At 34.6% G+C, this 17085-nt stretch overlaps 1 protein-coding gene and 1 long non-coding RNA gene across 4 annotated transcripts in view; one reads left to right on the top strand and one right to left on the bottom strand.

Moving 5' to 3' along the window:
- The first annotated feature begins 6825 nt into the window (after nt 1–6825).
- LOC135135546 (inositol polyphosphate-4-phosphatase type I A) overlaps nt 6826–17085 on the top strand; it is a 45005-nt gene continuing 34745 nt past the window's right edge. For 2 of the 3 annotated variants that reach the window (XM_064064629.1, XM_064064627.1), the window contains exons 1-2: nt 6925–7116; nt 7247–7393. In XM_064064629.1, coding sequence (XP_063920699.1) covers nt 7276–7393 — 118 coding nt within the window. In that variant the 5' untranslated portion in view covers nt 6925–7116; nt 7247–7275. The other variant, XM_064064628.1, reaches the window with a different exon arrangement.
- LOC135135503 (uncharacterized) lies at nt 12464–15732 on the bottom strand. Its single transcript, XR_010281577.1, has 4 exons — nt 15274–15732; nt 15002–15221; nt 13801–14943; nt 12464–13742 (listed from the first exon to the last, which is right to left on the bottom strand). It is a non-coding gene; the product is annotated as an uncharacterized LOC135135503 (long non-coding RNA).

The following is a 17085-nucleotide window of genomic DNA, read 5'->3' as shown; positions in this document are numbered from 1 at the left end:
GTGACACAGTAGATCAGTAACGAAACTTCAGTAATATTTGCGGAAAGGGTGTGACCTTGAGAGCCCGTTCCCGGGAAATACGAAGATTCAAATATTTCGTAGCATTCGTATAATAATATTAATAATTGTACACAAAAATAAAAATAGCTGGTACTAGTGACATTGGCGATTTTTTTCTTTTTTGTAAATTATTAATATATTCAAGCAAAACATTTTTATTCAATTTTGACGTTTTATTAAACTGCCTTAACAAGTCTGACAAATAAGTTGTTATCCACAAGTGAATTGCAAAATTTTTAATTCACTCTTAATATTTTTAAATCACTCACAAAAAAATAAAAAACAACTTCAGGAACATAAACATTTTGCTTATTATTTTCAATTTGTTTACAATTTTCACTAAAAGGTTGCTGCAACTAAATCAGTATTGTTTGACATATTTGTTTGGCGCTGTGAGGCGTCAATTTGGGAATTGTATGTATAAATCCCACACCAATACAATTCCAAAGAGCGTTTCGGAAACTATTTACTACAGATTATTTCGATACGAGTGCAAGAACCAACTGTGAAACACTATTTTATTTGAAATGAAAAATTTGCGAAGGTGTTCTTTTAAACAAACTTCCACAACATATCTTCCCTGTATTCTGGCCTCTTCAATAATCATTAAGTGATGTGAGTTACCGGAAACTCACCTTGAAAGAACACAACTGTTTATGGTATGTTTGTGGATACTCATTAATACGAAAATTCTTACACCACCACTTCTGCGAAGTTTGTGTGAACTTTGCACATTTTTACGAAGTGGTACATCCTGTTTTAATTGTGTGACATTTTAAAGTTTTCAATGAAGATGTGATTTTTGGCGATTTAATGATGCCACCTGAACATTTTGCAGTTTATACTCCAGTAATGGGTAATACATTTTGTGAGTTTTTCCCAATTTATGCACTGTAGTCGTTAATTGGTTTGTGGCTAAAAAACGAACCATACAAAAATACCATTCCACCACCCCTGCAAAGACTTTCCTCTTGATTACCTCGTTTCAGTTTTTATTAGAGTTAGAATTTTTTACACACTAAAATTTAAAAATAAACCTTGGACCGCTCAAACAAGCACACATCGAAAATTAAACTATTTCGTTTAACCTGCAGTTTGTTGACCTCTTTAGCCTGTGATTTCCTAGTATTTTTTACATGTATCGTAAGTATCTATTACTTTGTTAAAATAAATTTTACGTTTGTTTTTAACCCCATAACCCAACATCCTGTATGATTCCGTAATTAATATGACATTTCTTGTTGACAAAACCAGACAAAACGTTCACCGAAAACCTTAAAATGAAAAAGAAACTGTTCTTCAAGGTCGGAGCACCTTTAGAGACGCTAGTGACCTCTTTATGTCGTTCCGTAAGCTCCCTATGTACAGGTTCATCATAAATGATTGTAGTCAACTTGGCTTTGAAAACAAATGAATTTTTTGCTGTTGCCGCTTCATAATACGGTTCGAAGTAATTCGAACTATTAATTAAATGTCATGCTCTGTTTGAGGTTATTTTCAAAAATAAATAAAACATTCTTTAAGTGTTTAGGCCTAACTGCATGGCATTCACTTAACACTTAGAAGTGTTACGTAAATTCATTTGTGTCCGTGCCCCCGTGTCTCGTGTGTTCGTGCAGTTTATAAAAAAAATATGGAACAACAAAATGCCGAATAACCAGTTGTACACCGGAGGAGGTTTTAATTATGGATTAAGTTTTTGAATATGAATCCAAAGCTACCATAGAAAATAAAAAGGACGATGTCATTTACTGGTGCGACAAAAAATCTGAAAAAAAGTGGTACGAGAACAAGAAAAATGAAGACCGGAAAACAGCCGCAGACGAAGAGGCCGAAAGAAGAAAGATTGGCAAAGGACCACGTCCAGTATTTGAAACAATAGATCCTTGTTTTGGTTAAGTTACGGACATCACAAATCAAAACACTTGTGGAGCCTGGAGACGTACATTTCACATAGTGGGGACGAAAATTAAAGCATCAAACAAACAAATAGCCAAGATTGTGCAGAGGAAATCCTGTGTGTTTAGGTACAAGATGACATCACAGTCTTGGTTCCAATGTTGAACAGAAAAGCATAGTTGAACAGGGTGGTAATCAGTGTTCTGTGGTCATGATTTACCAACAACCTCAAAATACATTTCATTGTTATCTATAAAAAAATTACTGTTTATTTTCAGGACCACTGGCGTGTTACATGCCAAATAATTTTAAAAAGCTAATAGATCAGTAACTTCACAGTTCACACTAAAAATTGGTTCAGTGGAAGAAGAGCAAAGGTTATAGAGACTGTTCATGGGAACATAATTTCACAGAAGTGGCAGGGTTATGAAGTGGCAAAATTAAAAAAGCAATATTTCGGGCAGGAGTTGTTAACTACAAAATAAGGAACGAGAAATTGAAGAATTTAATTTTAGGAAAAGGGTTTTAAAACCAGACCTTGAATTAAACGTACTTACTTCAAAGTAAAACATTAAAGAGTCCATTTTCAATTAAATGATGCTCATTTTTAACGTAATGTTAACAATAACATGAGATATTGTTAGTTTATAAATACATTTTTAGTATGTTGAAAACGGACTCTTTTCAATTAAATGATGCTCATTTTTAATGTAATGTTAACAATAACATGAGATATTGCTAGTTTATAAATAAATTTTAATATGTTTTTCACTATAAATGAAATCAACAAAAAAAATTATTTTATTACCAATAAATTTTTACTGTCTAATATTACAATCTGTTTTAAAATGTTGTGTAAAACAACAGCGACAATCACAACTGTTAACACAGGAAACTATCGTTTCAGAATCCCAAATGTGCATCCAATTCTATTGCGACTTCCAATGTGTGACTGATAATAGAGCTGTTGTACTGGAGTAACGGGAGTAGTGTTAACAAGTATTTTTCTAAGGGATAACTTTTGTTACTTAGAAATATAATAATATAATAAAATTTTCTTAAAATATTCTATCCAAGAGCACACAACTTTGTAGTTGTGCATTTTCAAACAGATCTTAAACTGAACAATGATTAAAAATAGTACTATCATGTGTAGCTACTGATCATTGTGCCACAATATTTGAAATTTAATCCTTTCATCACATATGGCTTGTACATTAATGAAGATATAATCTTCCTGATTTCTAAAAATTTCTGAATCTTCTCCACCTAAAACTTTTACTATTTAATTTTTTATGTTCTATGTTAGCAAAAATTCATATACCTGGTAATTTAATTTTTATATGTGCATATGCAGTCCAAGGCGCCAATGAAGTCTGGAAAACGAGCTAGATGAACAAGGAATTATTCTAACCACTATTGTTTGATGAATGTCCATAAAATCCATAGTACAGTCTAAGTGCGCTCTACCAACGAAATATCATAAACCAATTAAGAGTTAGTTCATTGAAGAGAAACTTTGACTGCTGGAAGTGAAATATTTATCTCTGATTACTGACGTAAGTTCTACACTTACATATCTACATAAAATTCTAGATGATGTTCTAGCAAAGGTGAAATACACATCACTGTTTCTTTGGTCATCTGAAACTTTTTAAAACCTGTGCAATCACTCATACTGTGAAAATAATCAGCTTTTAATTAGGTTACTCCCTGAACATCAAAGCATTCAAATTCTTCCATTTCATCAAATACTTCATTATTCATTATTAAATCATTGTCAACTAGAATTAAGCAGAACCTAATACTTTGTCGCTATATAATTTATATCACTCACCAAAAGCTAATTACTTTCAATTATAAAAGATGCTGGAAATGTTCCCCGTTTTGCTGTAAACATAAAGCTACCCTTCTTTTTTTGTTTTCAAAAATGTTTTCTAACATCACTACATCAATATTTTGACAACAATGTATAATTGCATCCATTAGTTCTTCCAAAGTATGTAATCGATGTTTGTATATGTTATCTTTCATCCATCCAAAAATTGAATAATCAAGTGGAGTCAAATCAGGTGAACGAGCAGGCCACTCTGGATTAAGATTTTGACTTATTATACGATCCCCATAAAATTCTTGCAAATATCTTAAATTTTCCATTGTTTTATGGGCTGGGGCTCCGTCTTGTTGAAAATAACCAAATTCCAATTCCTCATCATCCAAGTGGTTTAGAAACACCTCTAATATTTGCTCCCTATACCTTGCGGAATTAATTGTGTTGTGAAAGAATATTGGCCCAATCACTCTTCTACGCGAAACCGCTAACCACACGCCAACTTTAACAGAGTGTAAAGGCCTTTCTTCAAAAACAAAAGGATTTTCAGCACTCCAAACTCTATAATTTTGCGAATTAACATAGCCATTTAGATGAAACCATGCTTCATCAGAAAAAAATGACAAATCCAAAATTCTGTTGTTGTTCATGTTGTTTTGAAACCATTCACAATATGCAACACGACGAGGATAATCAGCTGGTTTAAGTTCATGGATTGACGATACTTTATAGGGATGCATATGTAATGTTCTTTTTAAAACTTTCTGACAAGTGGTGTATGGGACACCAGATTGCAAAGACAGTTTACTCAAAGATTTTTTTGGGCTTTGCTCCATTCTTTCCCTCAAATCTTCAACCACCTCTTCACTAACTGGGGGCCTTCCTGGTGACTTGCCTTTAGAAACATTTCCAGTGCTGTTGAATCGGTCAACGATTCTTTTTATGTGTGTCATTAAAGACTGTTCTTCAATGTTTAATTCTGGAAATTTTGCCAAATACTCATCCTTGCAGGCTTGAACAGAATACACCCATTCCCCGTCCGCATTTAACGTCCCATTTCGATAGTAAGACATAACAATAAACGTATTTTGTTCAAGAGTGTACCCCATCTTAACCTAAAACAGATTTATTTGAAATATGAATACACATTAATTCATTTCTAGTTACCTTAATCGCTGTTATCAAATCGTTGTAGTTTTGATAAAAACTGGTTTAATTCAATTTAATTTATAACAAAGAAGACTGGAACAACACAAGTAAACAAGACGTGCGCGGGAAAGTATTATGACATATGACCAGCATGACATTCTTCTGACAGCAAAGCAAAACAAAAATTCCCCATAACTTTAGTGGACTATAATTAACAATTTTTTGAAAGTGAGAAGCGGCACATCAAAACAATTGCGTCAGCGCCTACTTCGACTACAATCATTTATGATAACCCTGTATTTCTCGTTGCCTGCGTTGACAGTTGCGCTGATAAAGCCTGCCGAATAGCCACCTTTGACAGATAATCCAGTAGTTACTTTCGACGCCATTTTCCTTCTGAGGGCGCTAGTTATCCTTGAATGACAGTTCAAATTTGAATTTGACACATTAGTTTGTATATGTAATTTTCGTAATTTTGAACTAATAAAATACGATTAAAAATGCATTGCTGTATACCATCCTGTTCAAACAAATGTTACCTACCACGAGTTTCCAACGCAGAAGCAGAGGTTTTCTGCGTGGATAAAAAGTATCACTCTTGGGGAAAATTTGAAAGGTTTGCATTCTTTAACTATTAAAAAATAAATAAAATTCTTGATATAACGTAATAATGAACGTTAATTTCATTTAAGAAAACTTTGAACCTCCTTCGGAGAGGCCAAAAGTCTGTATTCTTCATTTTAATAAAAGTTATTTTTTCTACGATTCTGTGGGTAGATGCAGGCTAAAAAGCCATGCAGTTCCCCAGTTTAACAAAGGTGTAAGAGAGAGGTGTAAGAAGGTGTGTAACTGATTAACCGAAACCATTTTCATCAATCAATAATAATCAATGAAAAACTTCACCAACAATCCTAAACCTACACGGAACATCATAAACCAACAATTTCTTCTGTACATTCAAATTGGTCAACTGTCAACGAAGGATAACTAGCGCCCTCAGCAAAATGTGTCCAAATTTTGCATATCGTCCAATTTCGCTATTCGGCAGGCTTTATCAGCGCAACTGTCAACGCAGGCGACGGTATTTCTTATGGAAACAGCTGACACTTTCATAGCCCTGGTACTGTCCTCTTATCAGCCAGTATTTGGTGTCGTACGATTTTCAAAGAAATCCATTGAAACTGAAGTATCCGAAAAAAATACGTATTTGACACGCAAAGGGAAGTGTCTTTTCTTTACTCATCGTGTTTCTAATCTCAGCTTCGAATGATGCAAAAATATTTAAATATTCGTATTTCGCGGGAACGGGTTCTCAAGGTTACACCCGTTGCGCAAATTATACCGAAGTTTCGGTACTGATATTTCCTGTACTTTTGGGTTACCGTTCCATGGAATATTTATTCTCCCTTCCCAGGTTTTTCTACCCGCTGTGTTCAAATGGCATATTTATTCTAGGGCTATTTTCTTTTTACGTTTCTTTGTTGGTGATGCTGTTATTTTTTGACAGCAATTAGGTTTTGTCAAAGAAAAGAAGTTTTATGTATAGAGGGAGTACAGTGTACATATATGCAAACCCTCTCCCCTTTTTTGTACATTCGTGAATGGACGGATAAGGGGTTGAGCCAGTCAGTGGTGTAATTAGATTTTACTGCTGTCTATCAGTGAGTAATCTTTGTCGAGATTTTAGTGGATGTTTATAATAATCAGATACGCGAACGTGTGGGAAGTGTACTAACCACACATTTTGTTTAAAAACCAATATTTTTCGTTTTCTTCAAATGGTATTCAACTGAAACTCATCTGTCACTGTACTGCGAGGGCATAATAAAGCCCTCGTGCCTCACTCTTTTCACTAGAGAGATGTTGGTCACAGTTTGACTGTTTTGAATGTGAAGCTACACGGCACACACCATCTATACTTATTCAATATCTTTGAGGTTTGTCATAGTTGGAAGGTGATTCAAGGATTCAAGGAGGTTTTGTGGTTTAAGATGACAGTGGTGACATTTTACCGATTGTTATCTTTCAGTAAATAATAATTTCGCAAGCGTAGGGTGGCTAAACTAAAAAAAAACAGCTAATGAAAATTGGAAAACAAGATTCAGTTGAGTTATGCCGAATAATGACGAAGATTATTGCATGTAATTCCACTAAACAAAATAATGGTTCTTAAGTTTGTAAGTTTTATTGCTTATATTGTGGTTTTATTTTTGATAAGAGAATTAAGAAAATTTCAAAGACGAAAATCAAGTTTTAAATTTCTTTAAAGCAACAACCACCTGATAACACTGAAATGTTACTTTGTAGGTGTATAAGTTTCGTCAACATCCTTGATTATGAGATTTAATAAACAAGAATTGATAACGTTAGCTACACAACCCTCGACTAAATTTGAAAAAGAAGGGATTTTATACATTCGAGAGAGGCAGGAAGGATTTTTTAGGAAAGCAGAGCGTAAGTATGGTTGTCAGTTTATTTAATATTGTTAATGAAACACCACAAATGAATTAACTATGCTAAGAAATTTTTAGTTTAGACTGTGAATGCATTTATACAAAGATGACATTTAATGACATCGCAACACCACCTTTGAAAACGAGTTGATTATTAGTTAATGTATATTGCCTTCTATCTAAACATATTTACCAGAAGCGCTTACATTTAGTGAGTCATTTTCAGTGAATTATGCTGCTCCTTTTTTTAGTTTTTATTGCATCAAAACTGTGAGCCTTTTAGAACATCAATTTATTTTGTTTAAATTGTAATAGATTGTATATATAATAATACTAGACGTCAAAAATATTATTTTTTAAATTAACTCGAGTATAAATTATGGCTACTTATTAACTGTATAAACAATGACTCATCCTCTAATGCGTTCAACACATTAGTAACTTTATCAGTTATGCTCGTTATACTGTCAAAAAATGTGTCACACCCATAGACATCGATACTTTTGAAGTTTGTGCATACAAACATAATATTTATAAACAAGCATAAGGAAGTATTGTTTAAGGTCATTTCATGTTTTTTGGATGTGTCATGACCCCAAGAATACGAAAAATTGGGTCTCCTGTTTTGGTATATCTCTCTGGTTGGCGTCTGTCGTCTGTGGATTTTTGTTGGACAGATAATCTTGGTGTGTAAGGAATATCCTGTCTGATCATTCCTACCAACAATGGGATGACGTCATCTTCAAATTTTTGTTTAGTAAATGACATCTAAATTTTTATAAAATAACATACTCCTGCATTTGTAGTTTGTGAATCCTTCTTGAGTTTTTACCTTAGACTTCCAGATTTTCAGAAAAAAATAAAATTGAATAAAAAAACATTTTACAATTTAATTTTAAAACTGCAAAACCAAATGTTCTGGAACCTTGTAAACGTATTAAGGTTATTTGGAAGCATGGTAAATCGTTAATCAAAGTTTATCCATTTATAGAAGCAATTCTGAATCAAACCTGTTAGAATTTAAAAGTTGTTAAAATGTAAACAGCAAATTAGATTTACGAATTTAACGTTGCTATGGAAATTTTAAATTTAACATACTTTAAATTTAACAAGTTTTTACAGAATTGCCCCTTATGCGTCCCAAAAACCGACAACGTCATCTTACAATTTCCCGAATAAATGTTTTTTCAATTTTATAAAATAACTTACTTCTGCATTTGTGCTTTATGAATCTGTGTTGAGTTTTTACCCTAAAACTACACATGTTCGGGAAAAAAAAATCAAAATTATATAACATTTTACAATTTAACTTTCATATTGTCTCCACTTTGGGGACGGTCCCGCCTTTTCGCTATGAATTCGGTATGTAGCCGAAAGCCACACACACCCAAAGCATTGGCACCACAGTAGGACGTAATCGGCTCATTCCCTTCTACAGTGCACTCTCGGAGATTTATATGGTGAAAAGCTGCCGAGTGCACACTCCAGTCTTCAGTGACGGCTCGTCAGGGGCGGCAGGGTTGGCCAGGCCGTACCAAATAATTTAATACATAAGAAAACTAATTTTCTTATTAGCATTTTTTACAAACTGATAGGTAAAATGTACAATAATTCATAAAAATTAAAAAATTCATAAACATAAATAAATAAAATGATTACTATTAAATTCTAATAATTAAGACATAGTTTAATGTTTTAAATTCATCCCGCAGAGAAACTATTTTACTATATCAAATGCTGTACATAGGGCGGCCAGCCGAAAAAATAACGAACAGTATTCTACGAGCTACGGCTTTTGCTTTCCGATCGGTATATGGCTGCGTTAAGTCACAATTCTGGCGTAAATTGGAACACACAAGGTCGGCCCATGGCGTTCTGGCCGATTTTGCCGCGGACGACATCGTCGATGCGGCGCGCTCGTTTCTATTTTATTCATTTCCATATTTACAGTTTTTCGTTATCCTTAATACCTTAATGCAAATAAAGGATTGTGAATTATACATTATAAAAAAAATAATTGAAGAACTATGCATGTTACGCATAAAGTTTCAAAATATAAGAAAGTAGTTAATATTAAAATTAATAAGGCAAAATTGGATGATTCAAACAATATTGCAATGTTTTTATTAATCAGCTGATCATAATAACTTTATTCAGCCATTACATAGAAACACTACATTTGTCATCGTTCCACACAAAAACATGTTTACACAAATAACAAGTATATATACCGCGTGTCTGGAAAATGGCGGATTAACTCTTCAGTACGTTATATACAGGGGTTTCGGGAGTCCCGAAAAAATAATAAAAAAATTCTTTATGATGTAGATTAAGAAAAAAACGTAATTTTATAAGAGTAAAATTGGCAACACTGCACACACCTAATGCGTGAATACATTCGGCTTACTTTCTGTTTTCTTAGTAACGATGGTAACTGAAATCCACCTTCGCTTTATATCAGGCAAACATTGTTGTCAAATGGAATTTTATTAAATTATTACAAAAACAACACGGGTGGCGGAAAGAAGATCGAAAATCATTTGATAGAAAGAAAATGATCGAATGTATTTCTTAGAAATGCATAAAATAGAATGTAAATGTGATAGAATATAATTATGATAGATTTAATTTTGAACGAAAATACAAAACATAATAAGCATTCACGTTCGGTAGAAGTAACTGACAGAAACTTTTCTGTGGTTAAGTTGCAATCTTAACATCACTAGAAATTTAAGATTGGCATCAACTGTCTAATTTTCTAATTCAAATGTCAAATCTGAATAGTGTGGAAAAAAAACGAAGTTTTTCTAATTTCAACACGCTTCGTTTCAAGAAAATCCTTAAATACAGCATGGAAACAATTTCCATAAAAGAAATCACGAGAAAGCTCATTTTAAAGGAAAAGAAACAAGAAATATTTCGTGGTTTTCAAAAAATTGGGTAAAACGGAAACAGTTAAACTGGTGGCAAAAATATTCTCCGTAAAGTTCGCTAGTGTTGTCGAGTGTTTTTCGAATTTTAAAATAATACAGATACAGCGGCGCTTGTGCCGTTAATATTATAATCAGAATCAGAAAGACGACTGCGCAGATTTATATACCTACATGCTTTGTTGGTTCCGTTCTACAATTGGTTTTTAAGTTTTATATAATCGTTATTGTTTTGTAAGAGGTAAAACACTCGGCTTTGAAAATAATTGTACGTATTACACGTATAAATTTAGATTTCCGAAGGCGAAGTTTTTCACATTTTAAACACGTTATAGCTGCCAGAATCAAATTTCTAAGGCGGTACCTATCTCCAATTGCGTGATTGTGGTGAAGATTTACTTTTCATTTTCTTGGATGAGACATGGATATACCAGAACGGATCCATGGTGAAATTGTGGATCCATGATGATGACATCAAAGCTTGTCCTCCTAAAAAAACTAGTGAAGGGAAAAGATTCAAAATTTTTCATGCGGGTTGCTCTTTGGGCTTTTAGAGGGATGCGATTTTCTCCTTGGTTCAAAAATAGATTCACCAGATTACCACAAAACCATCACATTTTCGATATTTGACCTTTACTTACTTACATGTCACATTTTTGATACCTACTTTCTGACATTCCAGTAATACATTATACACTAGAACAATTATGTCCGCAGTTACACAGCTTAAAAAAAAAAGTTACCAAATCTAGTTACATCTACCGAACGTGAATTCATTATAGAATTTCTTTAGATCGAAGGCACACTTGTTAGAAATACATTTGATAGAAATTTATTTAATATAAATACATTTGATAGAAATACAATAAGAATTTTTCACTATCACGCAGCACGGTGTCATATTAATTAATTCAATTAAAATTGAATTTTGCAAAACGTTGTTTCTCACGATGGAAGTGACTAGTTTTGAACTCGTTGAAAGCAACAAGGGGAAGAAGAAATTGTATACCAATGGTTTTTTTTACATACAAGAAAAAGTCGCTGGTACTACGGTATATTGGCGATGCGAGTGTTGGCGGAAAAATGGGTGCAAGAGTCGCATCGTAAGTGTTGATAATAATAGTAAATTGACGACGAGGAACGATCATAATCATGAGGGTACACCGACTAAGCTTGAGGTCGCGAAAATGGTCAATAAAATGAAAGAAGAAGCAACAAAAAGTAGAGATGCCCCACGGTCGATCATCTCTAAATGTTGTAGCGGGTTAAGCGAGGCAGCTGCTTTCTGCACTCCATCAGTGGGCAGTTTAGGTCGCACTATTAGACACACTAGAGAAAAACAAAACGTTGGCCCGTCGGTACCTTTAAACGTTCGCGATTTGACACTCCCGGAAGCTTACCAAAAAACGGACAAAGGCGAAAACTTCATAATCCACGATTCTGAATGTGAAGATCGAATAATTATTTTTGGCACAAGAAAGAATCTAGAGATTTTATCGAAAAGCGAAAATTGGTATATGGACGGGACGTTTAAAATTGTACCTGAATTATTCTACCAGCTATACACGATACACGGCAGTTACAAAGATATGCATTGTCCCTTGATTTATGGTCTACTAAAAAATAAAACGGAACAAACATACGGGAGATTTTTCGAACAAGTTCGAATGGCTTTGGAAACACCTCGATCATTTTCTTTCTATCAAATGATTTTCGATCTTCTTTCCGCCACCCATCGAAAACCATAAATCGAAAAATCTAAATGACAGAACTAGACAACACAGTAAATGCTATGACAAGTGCCATGCTGACGTGCGTTTCCCAGGCAATACGTCTAAAGCTCATACGATGTTTCTTCAAATATTGGATCTTCAGAGTTTTTAATAATTTATTTTTCACTCGTATATAATGTTTGTTTTATATCCATGATTTGATAAACGTAAAGCGGCATCTTATATCCGGGGCACAATGAGCGGGCATAAAGAATTATTATGCCCTCTCATTATGCCCTATTTTGCTAAACCGAATTAAACAAAAATTAAAAAAAAAATTGTTTATTTTTAACTACTTATTTATTTTTTGACAATTTATTTAATAACGAAGATACAAATTACAATTTACAAACTTGCTATTCATACTAAACTATTCAGGTAAACTTAAACTTTTCGGAGGTGCCTCTATTGGAATTATTTCTGCCTCTGCTTCCATTCTGCTAGCACCGAATAACGTATTATACAGGGTGTCCCAGAATTCGCGCCATTCCCGTGAATGACATGTTCCCTGTCCCGAACTGTGCCGTAATTCGCAAAAAGAATTGTCCAGGCTTTAACCCTGTGAGAACTGGAAGGCGATTAAGTTGACCAATAGAGAGGCTGCTTTTATATCCGAACGTTTCTATGTTCAAAGTTACCTATGCCAAGAACAAAAAATCGGGTAATACTAAAGTTGAATGAATTTTTTTCCGAATCCCCCTCCGTCAATAAAAGGAAACAGAAGTGTGGTTATAAATTTAATCATTTTGACAATTGTTTGTCATAAACTGTCACGAAGTTCATCACTGACCTGAAGAGATGCTTCTGCGCCAAAGATGACTGATTAATGTACACAGAGACGTCAAGGTTTACTTTAAGGCAAGTAGCATGGGACAGAAGTTATTTCTGCTGCCATTATAGTTAAATTGTGTTTAACTGGGCTGTACATGTCATAAGAGAAGCTGTTTCATTTCATCGTAGGCAAGTAATACATTTGTTACTATTCTACATAGTGTAGATACCGAAGAGCAGGTATTAGAAGTCATTTTCTTAGAGCCCCGTGAATAATGTGTTGTTCTTTTTAACGAAAATTAGTACATTTTCAGAATTCACTATGCATCATATGCCTGATATTAAGTTTATCGTTATTTCTAAAAAAGAGTACCACATGTCCATTCAAAGAACGTTATTAAGTGTACTAAAACATAAATATCGCTTTTGATTAATCGGTGCTTATGATTTTCAATAAACAGTATCAATTTTTACTGAACAGCTTTGTTGCTGATACCTAATCTAAGCAACGAAAAAAGAGACGAGACTCCACTTCTCTGGTGTATTAAGATCATAGGTATCTGCTGTGGTGTCAATCATGTGGGGGAGATACTGAAAACTGAGACTTATTCAAGAATAATATTGATGTTGCACATGATGATTCAAAACAGTTTCTTTAAAGTTGTGAGTACTTTCTAGAGATTGAAAAGATACGAATAAAAATTATAACAAAAATCGTTTAGTTGCAATTTTTGTTAAGAACAATACAAACTATAAACAAATCAGTACCAATACCACTAAGTTATTGATGTCTTATTCATACTAGTATAAAGAATATTTGGAAATGATGTTAATTTATGGAGAATGTAAGGCGATCAGGTAACACAAACGGCCCCACCTAAAAAAACAGGAACGGAGTTTAGTGATAATTTTATCAGATGCATCAAAATTTTTACCACAGTAGTATCATTGATTCCAGCCCATAGATTAATAGTAAATCGCTCCTGATATGCTCTCACCCTAGTGAGATGTGGATTTGCGTGTGCCCAGAAATGCCAATTGTGTGCATTAAACATTCCTTCTCGGGAAAATGAACATTCGTCGGTGAAAAGAATGCGCCGTGTAAAATCAGGGTTTAGTTCATTTTGTCGCAGTAACCATTGAGCAAAATGTACTCGTCGCGACTAGTCGGTTGGTCGCAGATGCTGCACTCTCGTGTAATGGTAAGGATGCAGTCTTCTCTCTTGAAGAATACGATGAGTGGTCGATCTTGAGCATTCACTCATTTGCGCTACGTAGAGGACACTTCTCCTAGGATCCGCTTCCATGTTTTCTAACACTTGCTCTTCAGCACCTACACGTACATTCCGTAGAGCCCCAGCACGGCCTTTCCGACTAGGTTGAAAAGATCCATCTTCTCTTGCTCGATGTAACAATCGGTGAAACACATGTTGGTCTAGGTGCCGACGATTATTCACGGGGCTCTAAGAAAATGACTTCTAATACCTGCTCTTCGGTAGCTACTCTATGTAGAATAGTAATAAATGTATTATTTGCCTACGATGAAATGAAACAGCTTCTCTTATGACATGTATAGTCCAGTTAAACACAATTTAACTAGAATGGCAGCAGAAATAACTTCTGTCCCATGCTACTTGCCTTAAAGTAAACCTTGATATCTCTGTGTACATTAATCAGTCATCTCTGGCGCAGAAGCGTCTCTTCAGGTCAGTGATAAACTTCGTGACAGTTTATGACAAACAACTGTCAAAATGATTAAATTTATAACCACATTTCTGTTTCCTTTCGTTGACGGAGGGGGATTCGGAAAAAAATTCATTCAACTTTAGTATTACCCGATTTTTTGTTCTTGGCATAGGTAACTTTGAACATAGAAACGTTCGGATATAAAAGCAGCCTCTCTATTGGTCAACTTAATCGCCTTCCAGTTCTCACACGGTTAAAGCCTGGACAATTCTTTTTGCGAATTACGGCACAGTTCGGGACAGGGAACATGTCATTCACGGGAATGGCGCGAATTCTGGGACACCCTGTATAAAAATCTAGAATTGTGTTCACTCATCCTCCAACTACCTTTACTGCATAAAACATTCGTATTTAAATTAATTACAATCATCAAAAAATAACTTAGTTTACCTTCTGAAGTAAATATCTGTTGTCGGAAGCATCTTTTACAAATTGCGTGACTTGTCCGCCAGTCAAAACTCGGGATTTTTTTGCCACATAACCTTTTGGGTTCTTTATAGAAATATGTCAAACGATGATAATTAGAAATGTCTATGTTGTCGTTTACTCTTAAAGTTGCCTTGACCATCGAGTATTTTCACCATGAGGAACTGGGTGAATATTTTTCTGACTAAAAATGAAGAACACAGTTAAATAATTATTTTATAAACAGAATAACTCACCAATTCTTGGAAGTAAGCCACTTCTTAATCTTTCAATTAAGGAAAATTTTGTATTCTTTTTCATATATGGATCCTGATGTTCCAGGTAACACATTTTCATTGGCTTTTTGCGCTTTCTTCACAATGTTTTCTGGAATTTCACAATTTTCCTCATTCATTTCCGCGGTCGAAAATATACGTGTTGACACCGTGAATAGACGCCGTGTTTGCAATAAACATAGAATCTCCTTGACAACAAAATCAACGCCACGTAAATTTTTTTTTTACGAATTAATTATATAAATTAGTGTTTTTTTTTAGATTTTCTCGTGAAAAATAAAAGTTTGTATGCACCACGGGCACAACTTGATGTTTATAAATCTCGGGCAACTTACAAAATCTCGGGCCAGAGGCCCTCGATTTTGTAAACGTTGCCCTCGAATATAAACATCTTCTTTGTGCCCTTGGTACATAAATAACTATTATAATAGGTATTTACAAATGAGAAACAAATAAAATATTGAACAATACACGCAAGGTAACGGGTTTTTACTGGCTCCTTCTGTCGGCCAGTAAAAACCTTTTTACCATGCTAGTAATGTTAAATACTATATTTTAACAAAATAATATTTACTGAGGTAGGTAAAATTGCTTTTAGGTCGACATTTGATTTGACAGATGTCAGTCGACGACGCCTGCGTACATTAATAAACGCAGCGCTATTGCTGGAATTTATAAATACAATCTGAATTGTCGGCGGCGTCAACCTCTTCGCGTCCGATAGCGGTAGCGTCAGACGGGCGGACGTCAATCTATAAATAGGGCTTAAGGGTCAAGTCACTAAAACTGCACAAGGAGGTGGCCAATGAACCACTGATAGTAAATGGTTGTGTCTCAGTGCTTGCTAAAATAAAATATACGTCGCTTATTTCTTTGTACCAATAAAAATTGGAATCAAAATAGCAACAATTTTTGGTTTAAAAATGCACCAGTGCGATCAAATGAATTGCGAAAATGAACCAAATCGGGTGCGTTTGTCATTGGCACTTACATAAAAAAAAAGTAAAGATTTTCAACCACTCAAATAGATCTACAGCCGTGAGTCAACTTTCAGAAGCTGGTGTAAGTTAGTTGTCAAGAAATAATTAAAATTCTCTGAAACCCTACTTACAATTAAATCAAAATCATCATTGCAAAACCGATCTTCTCACAAAGAGTCCGCGGTATTGTAGAGCTTACCAGCCCTGTGTTGAATTTTGAATTGATACTGTTAGAGTCATTCAAGCCATCTAGCCACTTGTTCTTCGGGATTCTGAAATCTGAAAGAGCCATGGAACAGCTGCGTGATAGGTTCTAATTACAAATTCGCGTCCGTAGAGATATTTATGGAAGTGTTCAACAGCCTGAACAATCGATAGTACGCTGCTTTTTCTTCCTTGTCCTGCATTTGTGACAATACGGTACTTATGTTGCTCGCGTCTGTATCCAAAATGAACATTCCCGATGATTGAGGGTACGGCAGAGTAGGACTAGAGCATAGTGAATTCTTCAGTCTTTTGAAGACTGCCTCACATGCAGCAGTCCAATTAAACTGAAAATTCAAATCCGTCAGTCTGTAGAGGAGCAACAATATCAGCAAACCCGTTGACAAACTTTCTGTAGCAAATATGTGCATAATTCCAAGAAACTCCGGACTTCGTGCTTATGTCTTGGTCTTGGCCAATCGCGAATTGCTTTGATCTTCGTTCCCGCAGTCTTGATTCCGTTTGCTGAAACAGTGTGTCCCAAAAATTCTACTTTTTTTTGGAAGAGGCATTTCTTCGGATTCAACTT

Source organism: Zophobas morio, unplaced genomic scaffold, assembly GCF_036711695.1.
Source record: "Zophobas morio isolate AGI-343-1 ecotype UQ-CSIRO unplaced genomic scaffold, CSIRO_AGI_Zmor_V1 ptg000024l, whole genome shotgun sequence".
Lineage (NCBI taxonomy): Eukaryota > Metazoa > Arthropoda > Insecta > Coleoptera > Tenebrionidae > Zophobas > Zophobas morio.
The sequence above is the reverse complement of the archived record's forward strand: the minus strand, read 5'-3'. Positions and strand labels throughout refer to the sequence as shown.